At 41.9% G+C, this 16,627-nt stretch overlaps 1 protein-coding gene across 5 annotated transcripts; it reads left to right on the plus strand.

Annotated features, from left to right (window-relative positions):
* Positions 1-15,601, plus strand: LHX8 (LIM homeobox 8). 5 transcript variants are annotated; one of them, XM_086841978.1, is made up of 9 exons: positions 1-709; positions 1,185-1,346; positions 1,555-1,713; positions 4,447-4,568; positions 6,007-6,227; positions 6,737-6,840; positions 9,486-9,581; positions 10,605-10,788; positions 11,496-12,096. In XM_086841978.1, the coding sequence occupies exons 2-9, from the start codon at positions 1,266-1,268 to the stop codon at positions 11,570-11,572; spliced, it is 1,044 nt and encodes a 347-aa protein (XP_086698104.1). In that variant the 5' UTR covers positions 1-709; positions 1,185-1,265; the 3' UTR covers positions 11,573-12,096. The 5 variants fall into 5 exon arrangements, with proteins under 5 accessions (XP_086698104.1, XP_086698105.1, XP_086698106.1 ...); XM_086841979.1 differs by having other exon boundaries at positions 1-353; XM_086841980.1 differs by having other exon boundaries at positions 171-603.
* Positions 15,602-16,627: the final 1,026 nt, after the last annotated feature.

Raw genomic sequence — 16,627 nt, forward strand, 5'->3', positions numbered from 1 at the left:
GAGGCAGCGGTGTTAGGGTCATCGAGACTGGATGTCAGCGAGATTCGGTCCACGGTTAGATCGGTTAAAACCGCTGGACAAACGAGTAATTGACGGGACGTCCCGGCTTACCGATGTTCAGCGCAGCCGAGTTACGGTTCCGCAAGATCGGGTCCCGGAATTTGAAACAACGACCATCTTTTTTAGAGAGAGAACAATAGGGGGTTTCTCCTTTCACATATCTCTTCAAACGCAGAATTCCCTTTTATCAAATCTAGCATGTTTATAAACTTAGGGACAATTCTGTCAGATCTCTTTACCGAGGCTCAACAACACGTCCTGCATCCATGGTGAGGCGAGGCTGAACCACAGAGGTGAGTGGAAAGATGGAAACTAAACGGCAAGTTTAATTAAAAGCAGCTGGCTGGTTAAACGTGTGCCTAGAAGCAGATATCCGGTCATTTACCTCACCTGCGAAGGACAAGCTACTGTTTTATTCTCCTCTAATGTCTCGAGAGCACCGCCAGTGTGTGAGGGAACTCTGCCGACAAGATTTGTGATCGTGGAGAAGGGCTGCCCGTAACCCACAGCCTTTACGCGAAGAGACGAAGGCTGGTTCTGCAGGTAGTGAGGGCCAGCCATCCTCCGCACCCTGTGTTCGCGGTGCCACCAGGGTTAATCAGCAGCACCTGTGGGCGCTCAGAGCAGGAGGAACGCTTCTGCAGCTCAGGTCCTTCTCTTTTAGCTAAATGAGAAAGGTTTTATTACGGGATTTCGGAGGTGAAGGAGAGAGAGGGGGGTGGTGTATGAGCTACGGGATTCGCTTGGGCTTTAGGATTCAGGAGTGTGGGAAAATCGCTCCCGTCACACGGACTTTAGCTTTCCTTCGTGTTTGTTTCCTTCGCTCATAGGGAGATGTAACAGGAACGCGTGCTTAGACAGGGCTGGTGGGGGGAAGCTGCGGCAGAAGATAAAGACAAGTGAGGGGGCTCTCTCGGGGGCGGGAGGGGGGTGCTTTGCTGTTTTTTTGTTGTTGTTGATGATGTGTGTGGGGGGGGGTGTTCTGTGCCTCCTCCCCTCACTAAAACCGCACGGGCTCGCTAATGGAGATAACGGCCCCGCCGCGCTGGAAGGCGGGTTCTGTGCAGGAGGTGAGGCCAGCGGGGCAGGTCCACCCACTTGAAAACAAAACTTTTTTCTTGCAGGCGCTGAGAGCAGAGACCGGCGCGGGGTCCCCGGAGCCGGCTCGCCGCCCGCCGGGGGCTGGTATGTGGTAGGATAGGGCCATGTATTGGAAGAGTGACCCGATGTTCGTCTGCAGGCTGGAGGACAAGGACCTGCCCGCGCTCGGCGGCTCGGCGGAGAAGGTGCGCGGGCTGGGGGCGGCTCGGCTCAGGCCCTGGCGCAGCTCGGCGGGTCTGGCGGCCGCGGTGGCGCTCCCCCCGGGACCCTGGCGGCGGCCGCGGGGTCCGCGGGTCCCGGCGGGGTCCGCAGGTACCGGTGGGCCAGAGCGGGTCGGCGCGGGGTTCCTGGGCGTGGCCGGGCGCTGATCGCGGTCTCCCCGCGCTCCCGCAGGCCAGCCCCGCAGCGGCTGACGAGGACTCCTGCTCTTCCTCCGCTGCCCTGTCACCCTCCTCATCGCCGCGGTCCATGGCCTCAGGCTCGGGCTGCGCCCCCGGCAAGTGCGTGTGCAGTAGCTGCGGCCTGGAGATTGTGGACAAGTACCTGCTCAAGGTAAGGGCGCCCGACCGGGAGACCCCTTCGTCTGGCGACTTTTCCCACCGCTGAGGCCGGAAGGCGGCCCACTGAGGGAGAGTCTACCCGGGCCGCCGGCAGTGCCCGGAGAGCCTCGGGAAACGGGGCCCGGTGGGATCCGAGGGTACAACCCTCCCCTTCCCGGACGGCGAGGAGCTGCCGCGGACACGGGAGTGCAGAATCCCAGCGTGTTCGCCGTGTTCGGGCCAGAGAGGGAACTCTAGATGCTGTCGGTGTTTCGGGTGGCGCTACTTGTGCTGGGCTGAGTGTTCCTGAGCCGCTGGGAGAAGCGGGGAAGGGAACGGGAACGGGCGGTCCCGACCGCCGTGGCTGCCGCGCGCTCTTGGTCAGTGACGGCGGCGCGACCCGCGTTATTCTGAAATAGCTTTGGGAGAATGTCGTGAGTCTCAAAGCCAAAAGTGTCTATCGAAGAATGTGGAAATAAGTTATTCCTGCAAAAGGTAGCCAACTAATATATTTGAAGGAATATTGAGTTGTGTGCAGGGCAGTTTTCTTGTCTTTGCAATCAGGACCGAGTAAAATAATTTAAAAACTAACAAACAAGACTCAGTGGCTTTAAACAAGAAGTGTTACTGCAGGGGAGACGACAAGGGGGGAGTTTTTGTCTTTTGTATTATAGCCGTTAAAATCACTCTGGGTCAGATTTTTGCCGGTTTTCCTTTCAAAAGTGAGAGTAGCTATCATGGCAGAGGTCGGTTGATTCCATCAGCTTTAAACGAAGTTACTGTATGCTTGCAAAGGGATAGTGGGTGGCACCTCTGGAAGCATATCTGTGGCGTTATTAAACCATCCACTTAGGCCTTGTTGAGGTGTGGAGGTCCAAGGAAAATGTCTGAGGGAGCTAGTGTTCAGTTAAAATGGGGTTGTTGCAGGAACGGCCACACATCCCTGGTTCGGGTGACCCCATCCCCCTTGCAGTAGCCTGGGCTGGCACAGAATGGGAGGGTGAACAAAGAACAGAACTGACTTGAAGTCCGTTTTGGTTCTGTGAACTCCCGTGGTGTTTTGGCAGCTCATTTATAGTTTACTGATCACTGCTGTCTCCTGTCTGAAACACCAGGATAACGGAACTTGGAGCAAAATATTTATAAATTATTTAGCCTTGAGTTTAAGTTAGCTGTTACTGCTTCTTGTGTAGGCAGAGAAGAATCGATGCTGGCATGCTCTTGTCCAGCAGCAGCACACCTTCCACATTCAGCCCCATCAATTGACAAGGAGGAACACCGACAAATGACATCAAATGGGACAACTAGGGAAGCTGCTGGTGTCCCGCTCTTTGGAAGTGCGTTGATCTCTGAAGATCACACAGTGGGCTCTGAGTGGCTGGGATGTCAGCTCACGTTGTGCAGAGCTGCGTGCCGGAGCTTGCTGCGGACCTGGGGAGGCCCAGGGAGCCCTGGCACGGCAGGACTGGTTGCGGGGCAGGCTCAGTCTGGCTCAGAGCTGCCCCTCTGCTCTGCAGCCTTTCTAAGAGATGGTTGGGAGGAGGGCAAGTTTAGTGACAGCTATCAACTGTTATCATCAACAGTTTCATATATTGTGGTGTTACTTGTCAGTATAGGAAGGTGGCTGCCAACAAGGATAAGGGTTAGAAAAGCATTGGGCAAACTGCAATATTACAGCCTGGAGAATGACTGAAACAAGTGACCCCAGCATGAGTGTAGAAGTCCATGCTTTACGTTCTCTGGGGTTTGTCTGGTCATACTCTGATGAAAGGCATATCCTGAATTGCCTCAAAGCAGCTTTCTCTTAGGTAATATATGGACTGTTTGGTATGAGATGAGAAATTTGCTCAGTGGGGAAAAAAAAATTCTAAATTTAATCATTGTTTGGTTATCAGAATTCCTCCTGTACAGTATGGGATTATCCAGAGGGTTATTACTTCATTTTTGTGGTCATTGGGAGTCTTGGGTTGTCAAATGATTTATTGAGGTGATACACAATGTCTATGAGGAGTTCTTTTGATAGGAAAGCAGAAATTAAAATAATTGCTTTCATTTTATTTATTTTATATGCCCCAAAATTATATGTGAGTTTTCAAAATGCTGATTTCTACTGCATTCAATGAGTATGTTTAGTTTTGCTATGGACATATTAAAGAAATATTGAATTTGCTATTAAAACACCTGATGCTGTTTTGAAACTCGGATACCATTCACCAATTTTGCTTCAACAGGAACGTAGCAAATGGAGGAGCGGTTCATGGTGGGTTTCTATTTGACAGACTTATTTTTTTTTTCACCTTCAATATTCACGTTTTAAAATTTGAAATAACTTTGTAACGTTTGCTTTATGTTAGGCAGGAATTTATGCAGACTAGGAAAGAGATGTGTGTAAGTTAGTTGTCTTGCCAAGGTCACATAAGGCCAAAATTTGCTCTCTTACTCTAATGCTATGGGAACCAAACTGGGCACAGAATATCTGCATAGAACTTGTATCTGTTTCTTCCTCTTCTACTGCTTTTAATTACAAACCCATGAAAGCTTATTCTGAAGACCTGAATCAAATTAGTTAACCTTCAATATGCATGCAGTTCTATAAGGAAAATGTTCTGCATTCAAGATAATTTTTCTGTGAATTATGATGCTTAAAACTTTTGACCATTTCTGGAAAAATCAGGGCTCGTAAAATATAAAATGCAATATTGGTAGTAAAAGTATTGAGGGGTATTTTTCTGTTGGGTTTTGGCAGGTAAATGACCTCTGCTGGCATGTGCGCTGCCTCTCATGTAGCGTTTGCAGAACGTCCCTGGGAAGGCACACCAGCTGCTACATCAAAGACAAAGATATCTTCTGCAAACTTGATTATTTCAGGTATATCATCCAGGAATATAATTTATCAGATAACTTGTTATACTTGCTTGTTACTTTTCACTTCAGCCACATCTGAAATTCACTAGAGGCTCTTTCTTTTTCACTCGTTAGGTTTATTTTCAGCAGTTTAAACTCTGACTTTTCTTGAGGAGGGATTTGGGGGGACCCTAAATCTGTGTAATGAGACCTGCTAAGTCTCCCTTCTGCCCTTCCCCTGTCATGCATAGCTGCTGTATTTATACCATACACTTACTTGTGTATGCACCAAGAGGGAAAAAAGTCAGAGTCCCTGCCTTATGGTTGTATGTTGTATGGTTGTAAAGCCATTGTATGTGCAAAGAATCATCTTTGGGTAATGCTGGCTGAGAATGCAATGTAAAATTGAGATTATCTGTTTGGAGTAGTGTTTCACTGGCGTCCAGCTTAAGGCATCACAAGGAGCTGCAAAATCAACCCAGAATAAATCCCATGATATTTAAAAGAATCTTTCATCACTCATACCTTTCTGTGATCAGTTTGATTTAGAATGTGATTCTTTCGAAATTATAGGCTAATCTTGCACGAAAGAATATTATTTGTGTTGGCGATGTAGTATTCAGGATGCAAAGTGTTTGATCCAGAAAGCAGCAAAAAATGGTTGCTGTTAATTTTGATGTGATTGCTAGTACTTCTCTAGTTTGGTTGCTAGACCAAACTACTTCTGGGATTCTCAGCTGTGCAGTGAATAGACCACATCCAGCAAGTCAAGTTTGACACAAAGTGGGAGGGGGCAAGCTGAGTGCTGTAATCTTCTGAAAAAACTAAATTTTGTGTGGCTTGAAAAAAAATTTGGTTGGCAAAGATGTTCAAATTCTGATCTAAATAATCAGCATAATTTGGTGGCTAGTTTCCTCTTCAAAGAGAAATTTTCCAATGTTATAATGTAAGTGCAAATTTTTTAGTTTATTTAAAAATCATAGTGTGATGCGAATAGAGGAAATAACTGTAAAAGTACAGGTTTACCCCCTTCTCCTGAAGATGCTGGAAGTTTAGTAAAGGGGTAATGTAACTAAATATTAGCTTAGACTACCACTAGGGTAATATCAAATACATTTGAAAAATTGGAAGAACTTCGAACAGTCTGCTGTTTCCATCTTGCGGCTTTTAAGAGTAATTTTCTTTACAAAAGGATGATGAGCTATGAATTCGTGTAGCAGTTAAGATGCCCGTTTTGCTCTTTGCCTTCTGAAAGTACTAACCTCTGTACTTTAGTAATGTCTTGCCTCAAGCTATCATATAGAAATTTGCTGATTTCTTTTTTTTTTAATTTTTTTTTTTGCGATGCCAACGCAGCCATAGCGTGGGTTTCCGCTGTGCAACCCCGTCTCCTCTAACCCTGCGGGAACCCGGCTTTGGCCGAGGCGGTGTCTCTAGGTCCCCATTGCCCTTCTCATTGCAGGCGGTACGGCACTCGCTGCTCCCGCTGCGGGAGGCACATCCACTCCACCGACTGGGTCCGGCGGGCTAAGGGCAACGTGTATCACCTGGCGTGCTTCGCGTGCTTCTCCTGCAAGAGACAGCTCTCAACTGGAGAGGAGTTCGCCTTGGTTGAGGAGAAAGTCCTTTGCAGAGTACATTACGACTGCATGCTGGACAATCTGAAAAGAGAAGTTGAAAATGGTAACACACTGCTTGTCCTAAGAACTATGTTTGTGGTTCAGATTTAATTAAATTCTTGGGGTTTACTTCATTTTCCATACAGAGAGATAATTGACTGGTTTTACTAAGACTGGCAGCACAGGTTCTTGAACCAAAAAAATGGTAAGTTATTTCACATTTGGGGGTTTTGTTTGGTTTGTTTTTGTTGTTTTGTTTTGTGGGGGTTTTTTTTCAGTCTGTAGAACTTGTGTTGTATCCTAAGGAAAAGAAAGTAACAGCATACCCCGTTGATAAAATATCATGTTAGATTTATTTCTTCCCTCACTTGCAAGGAAGTTGCTTAGGGCATAATGTGTTATGGTGCTAGATCAATTTAACTTTGAATAGAATGTTTTTTTTATGCTGAAATTCAGTTGCAGTTGAATATGCAGTTGACCAGCTGCTGTTGGTTATTGTTGTAGAACAGTCTGACTTTAAAACATCAAGATGAATGTTTAGAAGGCAGTATTGTTTTCTTTTTAATGTTTCAGGTAATGGAATTAGTGTGGAAGGAGCATTACTAACAGAACAAGATGTTAATCATCCAAAACCAGCAAAAAGAGCTCGGACCAGCTTCACAGCTGATCAACTCCAGGTAGAGACAGCGCTAAAAACTTGTGTAACTCGGGTTTATTCCAGACGTGGGCACTGAACTGATAGGAGGTTTCATGCATACAGGGGGAAAGAAGAGCTTGAATACTTTTAAACTATTTAATAAACTATCAAGACACAGCATGTTTCTGGAAGTTTAACATGAAACTCTTCAAGCTCTTTATTTCCCTGGGGGCAGATCGTAATTCTGAAGAGTGGAGAAAAAAAAACAAACATGGTTCTATTCTGATTGCTTGATGAAATCTATTTAATCAACCATTTACATCACCAGGCATAATAAAGACAAAATAGTTTTTAGATTATGTAATGTGGAAAGTTGTACCAAAGATGGGTACTGTATGTGACTTCAAGACATTAATAGGTTGGAAGTTGTAATGCCTGCATCTCCTCTGCTTTCCAGACTTCTTGTCTTTTTATTGCCTTGACAAGAGTTAACTCCTGAGACAGTCCAGAGCTATTTCAAATTCTAGATAGCCACTTCACTTAAATTAGCTTTCTAGGGAAAAACACTAAGACTAAGATAGGCCAGTTTCCAATGAAAGGGGATAGTGAGACAAGATTTATAAGTTTTAACCTCTAGTGAGGAGGAAGCTGTGACTTTCTGCTTAATCCTGGCTGTACATCCTTGCCTTCAGTTTAACAGGTGTTTGAATTTCTGGTCACAGAGTGAGTTCTGTTTTGCTGGTCTGTCCTCTTATTCATAATGAAAGCAGTTGAGAAACTCATCTTGAGGTGTAATAACATGTGAGGTGTTAAAGCAGTGCTATGTAAAAAAAAGGACATAGGGTTGTTTAAAGCTTGGGTTCCTATTATTGTCATGACTGGAGGTGGTATTAACACAAAACAATCATGTAAGAAATAATCCAACCAGCTGCACAGGGCAAGGGCTCTGGACATTGAGCTTGAGCTTCAGCAAAAGGGAACTTTTCCCCAGAAGAAGCTGAAAGGGAGATAGGATCAGGCATTAGGATGGGAACTGTATTCAGGGCTTCTTCCCAGATGCTGTCATTGAAACGTCCACATAATTTTATTTTTTTTTTTCTATTTAGATTGTAACATTTTAAAGTAGATTGTGACATACTTTAGCCCATGTTTGAGGTCTTGCAGCATCTTTTTATTTACTGATATTTCCTATCTGCTTGTTGCACCTCAGTACCTATCCTCCAGGCTGCCCATATAAGACTTTACTTCCAACAAGAGAAACATTGTAGGGATAAGTACACCGTCAGAGAGGCAGCACGTAATTACCACACAAAGTACTTGTACAAACGAATGTCCATGCTTTTTTGATTGTTTTGTTCTGTAGCACCTTCCAGGACCTAAAGGGGCTCTAAGAGAGCTGGAGAGGCAAGTTTGGACAAGGGCCTGGAGTGACAGGGCAAGGGTGAATGGCTTTCCACTGACAGAGGGCAGGGAGAGATGTGACATTGGGAAGACATTCTTCCCTTTGAAGCTGCCGAGGCCCTGGCACAGGTGCCCAGAGCAGCTGGGGCTGCCCCTGGATCCCTGGCAGTGCCCAAGGCCAGGCTGGATGGGTTTGGAGCAGCCTGGGACAGTGGGAGCTGTCCCTGCCCATGGCATAGGGTTGGAACAAGATAAGCTTTTAAGGTCCCTTTCAACCCAAACCAGTCTGTGATTCTATGAAAAATTACGCAAGTAAATAGTTTCTGAATGTGGAAAGTAGTAGTCTGAATCTTCAAAGATGAAGCCAGGCAAAGTTTGATGAGTCAAAAATCCAAAAAAAAGGAAATAATGCTTTGAAATTGTTGAGCATACCCTGCAGAAATCCACAAAGCACTACTTTCATAAACAGGGAAAATCCTTAAAGCCAGTGGAAGTCCTCAGGATGCAGGCCAAATTAACCCTTACTTGCTCAAAAAGAGTGTAATTTTTATCCTTAAGACAAGTGCTGACTTGTAACCAAACCATCAAAAAGGTCAGGTCAGCCAAGGTGGAGCCTCTGTTTCTTGGGGTGGTGAAAGACAAAGGCAACAGAGTCTTTCAGCACCTTCCATGGAGATGAAAAGAAGGTCAATTACTCCACATAACATTGGGTGCAGATAGCGATTGACTAGTTCAGAGTGGTGGATCATGGCTCATGTCTTATTTTTATGCTGCGGTCTGCTGCTATAGGTGTTTATTTGGCATATTTGAGTTGCTTTGCAGTGAATTTTCTCCTACAGTTCTTCTAATGAAATTTTACAGAGGACCTCTTCCAGTTTTTACTGCCAATCAGAATGCATTTCTTTTAGTTCTGGAAAATGTCACAACTAGGACTTGTACTTTGGCTGTCTGAGATTTTTTTTTGTAAAATTTTTATTTATTTTTATTAAATAAATTATATTTTAATAATAATTTAAATAGATAATTCAGTAATATATACTATGTTTCTAACATTATATTCATATTATATATTTAATAAAATATAATTTAATAATTTATTAATTTGTTAAAATGTAAATTTTATTTATTTATTTTAAATTTATTTGGTACTTTCTAGGGACTAGTGATCACAAAAAAACCCTGATTTCCTGAACACAGGCAAGGAGTAGTACCATAGTCTGAGAAGACTGTCAAATGTGGCTTTCAACACAAACGCTCCTGCAATCTCGTATCTTACCTTTTCAGGTTATGCAAGCACAGTTTGCTCAGGACAACAATCCAGATGCACAAACACTTCAGAAACTGGCAGAAAGAACGGGCTTGAGCAGGCGTGTTATACAGGTAACAGCAAGAACTTACTTGACTCGCAGTCTGGTACTCATCCATTGGAAATGCTCAGTCACAATTTTCTCTGAGCTTATTCTAACATGGAAAAAGATCTTAATCTGTTTTAACTTCAGACAACACATTTAGTCAGGAATAGGTCTAGAACAAGCATCATGATTTGGAAAACTTGCTGTATACCCTCTTGCACTTTGCGTAGAGGATTAAGTTTTCTAGGAAGAAACTTCTCAGCATAAATAGCACAGAAATTGGCCAAGTATGTATTTCTGACTGTAGTAGTCTGTTTTTTAAGACCTTCACTCTTTTGGAAAGCATGTTGTGATATGACATAAGGGGCAAGTGAATATATAGGCATTTATTCTAGAAAGCAGAGTTAAAATATATACCCATGCCAACCAAAATTAAAACAAAAACTTGGAATCTTTTCTTGAAGATGTCTCTCAGCACACATATGGATGCATTTTTATATGTAAATGTGATTTTAAAATGTAATACAAATGATATATTTATATGTTAATATAAATAAAAATAAATTTTGAGTTGCCTTGGCTCATTATAGTCTGGAAGATTGACAGAGTGTTTCTATAGAAATGAGGTATCTGTCTGCAATAATTCTTAAACAAAAAGAAATCTTGTGTGCTTTTCCATGTGAAAAGGCAAGTGGGTATCATGAAAAGTATGCTTTGCTGTCAGTAGCTCCAGGCAGGGAGAACCCTGTGTCTGGGCTGTGCTGAGGTGGGCTGCAGGTGATGTTGCTTGGCCTGGGGGGACACCACCTCTGGGAGATGCCCAGCCCCTCACTGTGGCTGTCCCTGTCCTTGGTGGGCTGCTTGGTACTGAAGACACATTCCTGACCTGACCCCACTTGTAGGTTTAGAATGGATATTTCTCCGTTTGGACTTGTCAGCATTGTGTCAAAGGCCCAAATAGCTATGTAAACTCAAGATAAGCTCTAAGGTTGTTGTTGTGGTAGTATTGAATGTGTTCTATCCATGTGATGTACGTTTCCCTCCTTTTCAGGTGTGGTTTCAGAATTGCAGAGCACGTCATAAGAAACATGTTAGTCCTAATCATTCGTCTACTGCTCCTGTCACAGCAGTTCAGCCCTCCAGGTTGTCTCCACCCATGTTAGAAGAAATGGCATACTCTGCCTATGTACCCCAGGATGGGACTATGCTAACTGCTCTGCACAGCTACATGGATGGTAGGTATAACAGCTTTGCTATTTTTCTCCTCACAAAAATATTATCAGCTGTAGCAAGAACAGTTTACCAAGTTCTGATTAAAGAAACCTGATGATATATCAATACTGTACTTGCTATCTACACCTCATTAAGAAAGCAGTTAGCCCTTCACTGCAATAGTACGGCTGAAATCTATCTGTGCTTCTTCTAGACTATTAAAACAAGAATAAGAAATTAAATACTTACTTAAACATCTACCTCACATATTTTAGTAACACATAATTTTAATAAAACTGTCACCTGCTCCCTTGCTTTTATCTCATGGACTGTGAGTATGCTCAATCCAGCAAATTCTCAGAGAGCTTCAGCTTCCCTCACAGTAACATACAGTGGGCTGGAGGGGAGAGCCGGGTGGTCCAAAGTACTTCAGTATTTGTTTGTCTTCTGACCCAGCAAGTCAACAAATTTGGCTCCTATTTGTGGTTAGGAGGGACTGTGAAGGTTTTGGGAGAACCAGGCTGAGTTGCATGTGTGGCCTGTGCTTGTTTTCCTCCAGAGAAGTGGTGTTAAGGTAGGCTGTGGGTGGAAGTGCAAATGCTGGGTTAGGAAAAACAGAACATGCTGCAGGTTTGGGACAGTGAACTGTCATTACCCAGTGGAATTTACTGACTTACAATCTTTTGCTATTTTCAATGAAGTTGACTGGCAAATATTTCTGTTTTTGTAGCTCATTCACCTACAGCTCTTGGACTTCAGCCTTTGCTACCCCATTCAATGACACAACTGCCACTAAGTCACACCTAATTCCTTTTCATCAGGGATCTAAACTATTAAAGATGTAACCTTAAGGTCATAGTGTATTGAAAATATAATTGGAAAGATATTAATGTGAACTTTTTATTTAACACCCAAAGCATTTCAAGATAATTTTTGTCCAGGTATGTACATCTATTTAACCTGCAAGACACTTTTATGGATTCTGCATAAGTAACTATTATGTTGTTTACAAGCCTTATTAAACATCTTTTTGTATTGTCTGGAAGTAGTCTGCTCTAGTTATGTGTGTGTTAATTTATTTGTCATCAAAAGAGCACTTTGCCTAAAAGAAAGGACTGACAATTGTGCAAAATGTTTACAATTCTTTGTGAAATTGTAGTTTATCATTAGTTTGTATCTGTAAGTTATTGCTGAAAGTATTACCTGTATTTGAGTTGTATACAGCCTATATGTTAAAGCTTATTTCTGTGAATTTACAAAAATTAATTTTGGTTGCAAATATTTTCAAAAAGACCTGAATAAAGTTTCTGCTGTAGCATGTCAAGCAAAAATGTTTGTTTATGGCTGAACTGTGCTCATTTCAAGTGCTTAACTTGAATCTTCAGTTTTAAGAGATGGTCCCTTGTACACTGAGGAGTATTACACTGAAATCTTTCAGGAGGGCTCACACCTGTTTCCATTGGTAGTAAAAATCATTTAATGGACTTAGACGGGTCTTGAAACACTCCAGATATGTGCTATACAAGTGAGTACATGCAAAGCAATGCTGCTCCTGAGGGTGCACACCTAGGAGAAGGGAAACTGGGGATGTGAAGGACAGGACTTGGCAAGTGGGAAGAACCTGAAGTCACATCTGCTTTAACATTTTGGATCTTCCTTACTTCAGCTTTCATTTTTTTCTGTGCTTTTATCTTGTGATTTCGTTAGGTAGGATGATAAATAAGAGGCAATACCTAAAAAGTCTGCTTTTTAAAACTAAAATCTAGTTTGGCATTTTAACTGACCAATATCAAACTGCATATGAACAATGACTGGAATTCAGTCAAATGTACCACAGTCTACTGTGTTTAGAGCTGTTGTTGTTCTAAGACTTGCTAGTAGAGCATGTTTTGATACACCAATTGGATGCACAAAGGTTACTATAAACTCAGCTAATTTTTGTCTTCAAAGACTAGTTTCCTTCAATGATTTAAGATGGTTAGATTCCCTTGCTCATTTGAACTTTATTTGCATCAGAAGGAAACCCTGCCTCAGAAGGGTGTGTGTGTCCCTATCCCTTTTCTTTTCTCTCCCAACTAGCGGTGAGGGTTAGAACTCGGTAAATTGTTCTTGCTACAGCTGATAATGTTTTTATGAGGAGAAAATATTCTGTGAAATTCCTTAATGGTGCTGGTCAGACCATTTCAGTTTAGAAAAGGTAGTGTTCTCTGTTGATGACTTTTGTGAGCAGAACTTTGATGGCAAGCTCTGAATTAATAAAGTTCTGTAAGTTTAATGCTGGCTCTGTTTTAAATGCTGCTTATAGATGTCTGAGCTAATCAGAGTATCCAAAGCAATTTCCTTGCACTGGCACAGTGGTTTGTCAAGGCTTTTATTATCCTGCCCTTTTTTCTCTTTTTTTCACAAAACACTCAAGATGGGGGCTGCAGTGAAACTTGACTGACCTTACATCTTATTTGAGTTAATTTATTTTAAGTTAAATTCCCTGGGTAGAATTCCAGATGCCATTTTCCGTACCTAAGTTAGTTTCATATATCTGCATGCTACCACAGTGCATGTACAGCAGGAGACAAACTAGTTTTCGTTCATTTCTCTGATATGTTGAAGTTTTACCAGTTAAATACTAAGTAATGTTAATTTAGATGTTAACATAAATTGCTAATTTAAAATGCAATTTGGCTTGCACTGAGCCCCTTTAAGGAAAACTTCTCTCTTATTTGAAGAACTGAGTAGCTTCAAGTTGCCTTAAACAAAAACAAGTTTAAGCTTATTTATGAAATGCCTCTTTCGGTGCAGTTCCAAAGTCAGAACAGGATTAAAGTACATGGGGAGCAATTTTCCTATTTCCCTATGAAAATGGAAGCATGAACATTCATCTTTTGCTATGATTGACTGCACGAGCAGATATTTACAGGTGGGGCTGGGAAAATGCAGACTGCATTTAAAATAGGGGACTGAAGCAGAGAATCTGGTCTTTGAGTCTTCCTTTGACAGTGCCAGAGCCATCAGAAGATGGTGTTGGGCTGACAGAGAGTTTTCTTTAAAACTATGCCATAATGCAACAGAAACCAATCCCCTTCCTGGAATGGTATGACAACTGCCATCACTAACTGCACCAATATTATTTCCCAAGTTAATCTCATGGGAGAAAGATGTCTCCTGCTCCAAGCTTCCCAAAAACAAAGGTTATTACCAAAACAGGGGAAACTTAGGACAACAGTATACTTGTATATAAAAAAATTACACGTTTTCTTATTTTAAAATTAGGCCATTGCATTTTAAAGATAGCTACTCCATTAAAAAAAAAAAATCACATGGGAAGCATTTGATTTTGTTTAATGTAAGTTAGCAGGTGAGCCAAGGAAATTAATCATAAAAGTATCATTTAAATACTATGTAAGCTGTAATATGCTGAATGCAGGAATCACTAGCAGCCACTTTTTTTTTACTACTTTCAGAAACAGCAGAAATACTAGCATTCCTATAATAGGGATACAGATAGTTAGCCAAAATAAGATTTTAAGACCAAAGAAGTATGTATCTATGTTGTTCATAGTTAAATGCATAAAAATGTTACCTTTCAACATGCACTTTGATCTTCAGTGTCTCTGGAGGAATTTGTACAGGTGACTGGGTAGTGGGCTGGGATGTGCAGACATGCTCCATTGATATACTGAAATATGCCAGTGAAGGTTTATCACATCATCAGTTCAGGAAGAGTTGTCACTGCAATACAAGAGCCACTAACATAAAACTCACAAAGAGTTTAACAACAAATTTTTTAAGCTCTGGTGACCCAGAACCACTACAGCTGACTGTTATACTATGATTTGTTAGTCTGTTTTTGACTATTGTTAGTGTTCTCAAAAAAACAACCCACTTGTGAGTTTAAACATACCAATGTCATGACTGTTAAAATTGTCAGTATTTCTGTAAGAAAGTGGAACTTTGTAAACTAAAACAATCATAAAGTAAAATAAAAACTACAAAACCCTTTTGACATTATCATTTGAAGCAAAATAAATATAGACCCTTCTCCTTCGGAGGACTTTGATTCTTTTCCAAACTTAGTATTTTTCAGATACTAAAATTAAAACTCATAGCTCACAGAGCCCAGCCAAACCAACAGAAATGAGAACCTGGGACTTAATTAAATGAAAGTTGATTCAACACAGGAACTTAAGTTGGTCAGATGTGTTGAAAATGATGGCAACCAGAAACTACATTATGAAGCTCCATACAAAACAATCCTTTCCTTCTCCAAGCCATCTGCAGATGTGTGGATTTGCAAAAAAAGGGCCAGGTTTTTGCAGAAAATGCACCAAAAGCAACATTCATCTGCAAAGTCAAACTGCAAAGATGGTACACATCAGATGCTGGCTGAGACAAAACCAGGAATATTTTCTTCCCGTATTTATGACCAAGGTCTGTTTGACGTAGCAGGTCAGTAACATCACCATTTCCTTCTTTAGCAGAAAGTTCAGTCAGGGCACACCACTTCAGCACAATGACAACTTGTGGTGCCAGAGCAGAGGGAGGCAGCCCCTTTTCCTCTCTCCCTGAGCAGCTGGCACCAGTGCTGGAGAGGGCACCTCCATGAAGAGGGTGCTCACAACATAGGTGCTTCCCAAAACAAACCTACTGACTGAAACCAAGTAGCTATGCTTCATTCCATCAAGTGGTGACATGGGTCACTGGTCCACATTCCAGGGCTGCCTGAGGGACTTGAACAGTATGACATTCCTCTTGGCTAACCAAAAAGAACAAACTGTGCCAAAGTAGGATCCCTAGAAGAGACTGGAGAGCTGACTGCTGGTACATGAGAAAAATCCCCAGGTATGCTTTGAATTAACCTAGATGTGGATTAGTTTCTATGGCACACAGCCAACATTAGATTTAAAAGTAATATGAATAGCAAGAAAACCATGTGAGGTAAGAAACCCATCAGTCTGGAAACAAATTTTATAAAAGGCAAGAAAGCAATTTTGTTAGTAAACCTGACATTTTCTGAAGGAGGACAACGTAACTAATAGCTGCAGTCAGCTCCAACAGGCTGCTTGTATTAACAGGAGATACTGATGTTAGCTTAAAAAATAAAAACTTCCAGATTTTAATCAGAATAATACATATGAGACACAGTAAAGGTCCTCTATCCTCCAGAATCCCCTTAAAATAAATTTTGTATTACAATTGTACCTTTCAGTTTCTGGGTACACTACGTTAGATTCTGCAAGGATATACATGATCACTTTTATTCAATGTTCTTTAACCTACACAATGCTTTACTGCTATTATTACTTTCTGGCATGGTCAAAATTGAGTTTTACAGCAATGCTTTACAGAACAAAAAGCATGCAGGTTTTGTTTGCCAAATTTGCATCTGATTAAATGTTAAAAAGAAAAAAAACCCAGAACAAATAAAAGGGAAACAAAAGTAAATATGCTTTCATGGAGATCTACCATAGCACAGTAGTGTCTTTTATCTCTTCCAAGCAGCTGTAATGTACCTCTTCCCATGTGGCATGGCCTATGTCAGTCTAGCTGCTAACCTGGGCTCAGGGAACACCAATATTCCTCTGAAGATCACTTCTGCTTGTTCATCTTTCACTGTCTAGTTTGGACTGATCTGGCCCACATCTAAACCTCCTAGGCTGTCATTCTCTTCTCCATAAGCATTTGCTTTCACAGAATCACAGAACGTTCTGAGTTGGAAGGGATTTTCAAGGAGCATTGAGTTCAACTCTCAGGTAAAGAGCCCATACAGGGATCAAATCGACAAAATTCTCACAAGTTCTCTTTTCCAGCTGCCTACCACCCCTTGTGGCACAGACCTGGGCTGAACAATTACTGCTACTCTCGGTC

Source organism: Cyanistes caeruleus, chromosome 9 (genome assembly GCF_971803275.1).
Source record: "Cyanistes caeruleus chromosome 9, bCyaCae1.hap1.1, whole genome shotgun sequence".
NCBI lineage: Eukaryota > Metazoa > Chordata > Aves > Passeriformes > Paridae > Cyanistes > Cyanistes caeruleus.